Source organism: Argiope bruennichi, chromosome 10, assembly GCF_947563725.1.
Source record: "Argiope bruennichi chromosome 10, qqArgBrue1.1, whole genome shotgun sequence".
Classification (NCBI taxonomy): Eukaryota; Metazoa; Arthropoda; class Arachnida; order Araneae; family Araneidae; genus Argiope; species Argiope bruennichi.
This window is the reverse complement of record NC_079160.1, coordinates 111,184,364-111,191,086: the sequence shown is the minus strand read 5'-3', so window position 1 is coordinate 111,191,086 and position 6,723 is coordinate 111,184,364. Positions and strand designations below refer to the sequence as shown.

General features: G+C 32.2%; 1 protein-coding gene across 1 annotated transcript; it reads left to right on the top strand.

Moving 5' to 3' along the window:
- Positions 1 to 1,126: 1,126 nt before the first annotated feature.
- Positions 1,127 to 4,883, top strand: LOC129987836 (uncharacterized). The gene is made up of 2 exons (XM_056095802.1): positions 1,127 to 2,750; positions 4,664 to 4,883. Exon 1 carries the CDS (start codon positions 1,313 to 1,315, stop codon positions 2,738 to 2,740), a length of 1,428 nt encoding a protein of 475 aa, XP_055951777.1. The 5' UTR covers positions 1,127 to 1,312; the 3' UTR covers positions 2,741 to 2,750; positions 4,664 to 4,883.
- The last annotated feature ends 1,840 nt before the right edge of the window (positions 4,884 to 6,723 follow it).

The window sequence follows — 6,723 nt, the reverse complement described above, 5'->3', positions numbered from 1 at the left end:
GACATCATTTGAGCTAGAATTTCTACCAAAACACTAATTACACCTGGTCTTCTACATCGTTTTAACCTGTCGAATCAACCAAATTGAGAAACATGCCACTCTTTGAATAATTTGGATTATATCTTACTGCACTGCTGAAAATACTCAAGCATCAAACGTTGCCTCTGGTCGAAATTGGGCCTCAACTCTCTTTCAACCTGTAATTTTAAACAATTCACGAGCAAAGCATTTGCAGATAAACTGTCTGTCCATATTTTCCTTCAACACTCGAAATTTTTTGACATTTATTAACTGGAGATGTTGTTGAACACTGGGATGACAACCTTTGTTTCTAAAAATCCCATAACCCCCTCATTCAATCAATCAATCAATCCCTCCTGCAGGAAAAAAAAGTCTAAACAAACAAAGAAATAAAAAACAAACAAAAAAACTGATGATTGCCTCAATTTTTTTAATATTCAAAATTTCTTCTAGATTAGCTTTGTTCAAAATCAAGAGTCCTTATGTTCTTTCAATGGAAATTTGATCAATCACAGAAATCAAAAACGAAAAATAATTATAATAAAACGTTTATGTAGAACAAGTTGCTAAAAATTGAAAATATATACATGTGATTGATTCATAAAATTTCCATATTCTTGCATTCTTAAGTAGATTCCAAACAGCGGAATATTAACAAACTGCACCGACCAATGATGCAATTTGTCAATATGTTCACCGTCAAATGCTCAGAAGAAGATCCATCATTCAGAATAGGAGAGTAACAGTGTTTATATGCTTATGTAATTCTAGCTGCGCAGGCTGCAAAGTCTTTTGAGACCCCGGATTTTTAGCATTTTGCTATTTCCACCATTCTACAGCTTTCATTCACCAACCACCAATCTTTCAAAATATATAATAGCTATCGTACAATAACCTCGCATACTAAGGATTCGAGTGGTAATCTTTGCTTACTAATAATCGCGAGATTCTAACGTTTTGCTAATTCTACCATTCTAGGCTAGGATGGATAGGCTGCTTCCATCTATCAGCTTTCAATTTCGCAAAATGAAAACTGGCGTCTAACATTAATTTCACTTTCTTGGGTTATTCTTACATATAAGATGTTTTCGCTTGGCACATTACAGTCAAACATTGCTCGCCAATAAACAGCAAACCAATCGCAATTACAGTTGCAGTTAATAACGCTGGCAGAGTTCTGGCTTATTCTGTTTCTAGGACGCATATTGATTAGCTAGTTGAAGAAATAGAAAAAAATCATACTGATTTGCAAAGTGAATTTTTAGCAATATCGTCGTCGTTTTGATCAAATATGCCTAAACAATATGCAAGTGGATTCCAGATTAAATGGATGATTACACATTTTTCTATAGCTATGCAGAAGACTGAAATAATGTTCAGGAGTCCACCTATTGTTGTCGATGTTTTAGGTGGAGTTAAGTGGTACCTTTCTCTTCATCTACGAGACATAGAAGTTGCTGAATATATAGGTGTATATCTGACAAGAGATGATGATCTGGTGGGTATTCAAGTACCTATAAAATTCACAATAGAATTGCAAACAGCAGATATGTCGCTTCGAGAACGAAGAGAAAGCCTCGAATCAGTTTTTGAAAGAAACACAACTTGGGGCTTTGATAGATGCATCAAACGAAGTTTCTTGTTAGAACATATGAATTCAACGCTCTTGCCTGATAATAACCTCCTGATATACTGTAAAATTGAGCGAGCCGGGTTTACTGATTATATTCCCGAAACAATCATGAATACGAATAAATTGGAATTCATTTGGTCTATTCGGCCTTGGAGTAAGTTCAGCTATCTATGTGATGTCTACTCAAAAGTGAACTTCATTCGGGAATGCAAAACTTCTTTCTGTGTGTTTATTTGCACAAAAGATGTTTCTGACCAAAATATGATTCTAAAAGTGACGGAAGAAGGCCCTAAAAGGAATTTCTTAATATGCCGCATGTCCATTTTGGATACAAAAGGCTGTGAGGTGCTTCTTCGTGAGACCCGGCACCAATTCTCCAAAGAATCGGATACTACATTTGCTAATCTTTTCCCCGAAGAAAAAATATATAATTCATATTTGAAAGATGACACCTTGACCTTAAGATGCAATCTTAGTGTGGCCGCTACCAACATCCATCAGACAAAACATGCATCACCCGATGATCAAAGTAAAGAAGAAAAAGTGATACAGGAGTGCTTCGAGCATATGTATAAGCATAGCATTTTGTGTGATGTGAAAGCAAGGGCGGGCAGCAAAATAGTTATTTGCCATAAGTATGTTCTTTGCAAGAGATCCCTAGTTCTGAAAAACAAATTGACCCGATCGGAACAAATATCTGAAGGCTATGTTGTAATTGACTTCGATGATTTAGACGGCAATACATTGCAACAAATGATAGATTTCATATATTCTGACGAACTAAGCGACCTAGATTATGCTAGTTCAATGAAATTGTTTACAGCTGGTCATAAGTATCAAATAAAGTGTCTCGAAGAAAAATGTTCATCGTATCTGAGAACATTTTTCAGCTTTCAGAACATTTTCGATATCTTAATCGCAGCTCAAAAGCACAAAGATAGAGATTTGAAGCGATGTGCTATCATTTATATTAATACGTATTTTTCTCGCATATGTTTAACTGCTGAATGGGAACAATTTAGAACAACGAAAAAGAAGATGGCAGTAAAAATATATAAACTAATTCAAAGATCGAAAGGGATCTAATTTTATTCATGTGAGTATAATTTTCGCATTTCCTTGAATTTACGCTGAAATGAGAAATTATGTCTTAAGAAATTATTTACATACAAAATTTCCTATTTTTTATTGTTAAATATAAGATGTAAGTTAACTTTCTTATAAATCGTTAATTATTTATGAAGTTATCCGCATTTATTTCGATGTTTTTGACTAGTTTTGATATTTTTGTCCTGCCTTTCCGCTAGAAACTGTTGTTTATTTCCCATTAGAGATCACAACGCAGTTGATTCCCAGAACTTTTTTTCGAAATGATAAAATTTGCTTGCAGCTATTTGAAAATGAGAATTTTTTCAGAATCTAAAGGTTGTAATTTATAAAAATATAAATATTAACTTATGAAAACATGAATTACAATTTTTTTTTTTCTGCTATTAAGCTACGATTTTGGGAAAATGAGTTTAATTCTTCAAATGAAAACTATTTTATTTCTGATTTTGTTAATTCTCTTTTTACAAGTTGATTTAAACCCAGGTTATCAAAGATTTCATGACTATAAAAGCTTCCTCCGTTTATATTCAGTTTTAAGTTTCAGTATTTTAAAAATTTTGCTATAAAAAGTCGACTTGTCTCAGTCATACTTAGACTTTGATGTTTTATTTGACGCTTTTCACTTCCTTGTACACGAGGAACAGAAACAGTATCGTAAAGAACGTCAAAGAATTCGACCTCAAGATTTTGGCAAATCTTTGTTTGATATATTTCTCATTTCGCAACACAAATTTTTAATTTCTAAAATGCAAAGTATAGCGAGAGAATATTGTAAACGACAAAAAATTCGATCTCGAGAGTTTTTTATGTTTTAGGAGAAAAGAAAATCCACGATTCGGATATGCCCGGGGGAAAAAAACTTACAGTACACTTTCGATTATCCGGCTTCCGTACTATCCGATGTAGCTTTCCTTCGTCGTAATTAAATGAGGAAAGCAGGAGTTGCATTATTGACAACATTGCCGAGGCATTGGAAATCGGCAACTGCTACGATCCTCTTACGTGTCGTGTGCAAAATACAAGTTGTGACAGGAAAAGAGCAGCTTTCAGCTTGTTGTTCATTGTTTCGTCATTGTGTAACTAACCTCATTTGTTGACGCTGCTCCTGATTATAATTACACAGTACGTACAGTATTCGTAAATTGTTCTTGGTGTATGCTGAATATTTTCTTTTTTAATGTACCAAAGTGAAGTTTTCAAAATGGTGATTACCGAAAAAAAACTTGAAATGACTATGGAAGAGAAATTGCGCATTACATAGCAACTAGACTCTGGTCTAATTGTAAAAACCGGCAGCTGCTTCTATGATTGATCGGGCCGCGTTCACATTCTACGTCGCTTGAGATAAACGGAGGGCTTAGTACTCCATAAGAAGTGGGAAAATATGTATTGTAACAGTGAGTTTTCGTATAAAAAGTGTCTTCTGGTATTGGGTCAAATAAATGAATTCAATTGAGCAAAGAAATAAATTTAGGAAAAAGAGGAAAAAAAAGAAAAAAACCAACTCCGGCCCATTCGGCTTTTTTGTTATCCGGCCTACACTTTCGCCACGTTAGGCCAGATATTCGGGTGTGCACTGTATATCTGTGAATATGAGAATTCAAAAATGGTTTGAGGTAGAATGGCTGAATTTGATATGTAGTCATCATAACTTTTTTTTTTTTCTATTTCCGTTAAATTTTGTATGAAATTCATCTTGAGAGACGAGATAATTAATTCCAATGTTAATGGAAAAGTAATGGAATTATAGAAACAAATATTTTGTTTTTTTATCCACAGAAAATATTTTATAAATAAAAATAGCCCAAAAGTGTAATTCTTCTAAGATAATAAGTGTTATATAAAATTTATCGTATTTGATTTTCTGACATTTTCTAATTTTTTATCATTCGTTTACAGATTCCCGTCACTGCTGCCGTCGAAATAATCATGCATTCAGCTTAGCAAGAAATTCGTGAATATAGGGCTTAAGGAAGTTATATCAAGTCATGCATTTCTAAAATACATTTTTTACGCATCGATACAAATTTAGATTCAAGTAACTAAAAGGAATTCTTCGATTTCATGAAATTATGAAAGTGCTTTTAAAATTTATACAGAACTATTCATTTTTAATGGAGTATTCAGCAACTATTCATTATACAAATGAGTTAAAAAACGATTGATTCTTTTTATATATAAAAAATATATGTTTTTAGAATTCTTTCCTAAGCCAAATAGCCATGAAAATATTAGTTAAGTATATCAGCTCTTTTGTGGAAACTTATTTTTAACTAGTTTTAAAATCTTGACAAAATTGTCTTTTATAAAGTTATTGATTTACATTTGAATGCTGATGTGGTAAAATTTTAAATTTTGGTACATTTGCATATTCTCAGTGGCAATATCTTATTTTAAAATTGAGGTTTTTTTATCAATTAATTGATTAATTCAATTAAATTTTGATTCTACACCAGGGAATGGGAAAGTTAATTAGTCTCGGAAAGAATGGATTCCATAATGTTTCATATATTAATCTATAAATTAGAAGCTAAAAAGCATTCATTTTTTTTATACTTTTAAGCATGTTAATAAAATTGTTTTTGTTTTTTTAACTCTCAATGTTTAGTTTCATGGCAATATATTTTCGTAAAATTCAAAGGTTTTATAAGCTTGCAGGCTTGTATACTTCAAAAAAATCTTTGATTAAATATATCAAATATTTATTGAATTTATTAAAAAATAAAAATAAATTTAATCAAAATCTAGATTTTAATTCTATATACATAAAATATAAGCATGGATCAAATAGATAAAACTATACTATGGTGGAATCCTAGTTTAGTATGCTCTCGAGTTGGAAGATAATATGTAACCCAAAATAACAAGTGGAATCATTTTCCTAGTATCCGAACATAATGTTTACAATTTCTTTGCTTGTTGAGTTATAGATCTACTACAGTTATTTTGTAAGAAATAAAAATTAAAAATAATCAACAAATAAACATCCATTAAAGAATTTAATTAAAGTTTTATAATTGAAAATACTATCACTGCTAATAAAAAAAAATCAATGTTATTTTTAAAGTGAATTTTGAACAGATGATATTTAACTTTTTAAAATTTTTACCGATTTATTTTGTTCTAAATAAAGTTGTCTGTTTACGAATTTTATCAGGACATAAAATAAAAAAACTGAAAACATCTGATCGAGCGTTTTGAATCGTTTGTCTTTATTTCACAGTTTTTCATTTTACTATTATCTTGCAATTCTTTGCGATTTGTTGTTCTTTTCGTGGATTTCCCATTATTATTCGATAAATCTGTGAGTGTTCAATAATATGACGTCTGATGATTGGAACAATCAGAAATATTATGAGGGATTTAGTATTTGTGAATTCGATGTCTACATATATGGTGTTGACAGAACAACATTTTAAAAGTTTAACTGTTTATTATTATTATTATTTTTTAATGGAAATCTTTCCCTGCTCAAAGAAAGAATTAGCTATACCGAATAATTCTTTCAAATTTCTTCTTATGAAAAGCAACAGTCTGTAGTAGCGAAGCTATTGGGACAGAATGCTTTCATTCTTCCTTTTGTTCTTGTTATTCTCAGGGGGGCCGCGGTGGCAAGGTCTCGACTTGTGAGCCGTAGGGTTTCAGGTTCGAGATCCGGTTCCACCGAAGAACCGTCGTGTAAAGGTGTCTGTTGCTCGTTAAATCCGTCAGATCAAGCGTCTTTCCACTGGTGTGGAAGTTTTGAGAGGTTGTGTCAGCTCAGGTGTCGTCTTCGTCATCTGACCGCGGTTCAAAATTGCGATGTCCGTCCCAAAATAGCCCTAGTGTTGCTTTAAAACGGGACGCTAATATAACTAAACTAATCTAAACTGTTACTCTTAAAATCTTTTAGTTTAATGAGCTAGCGAAGCTACAGGTTCCCGCTAACGCTACTAGCAAGCTCTTGGAATGTATTTTTA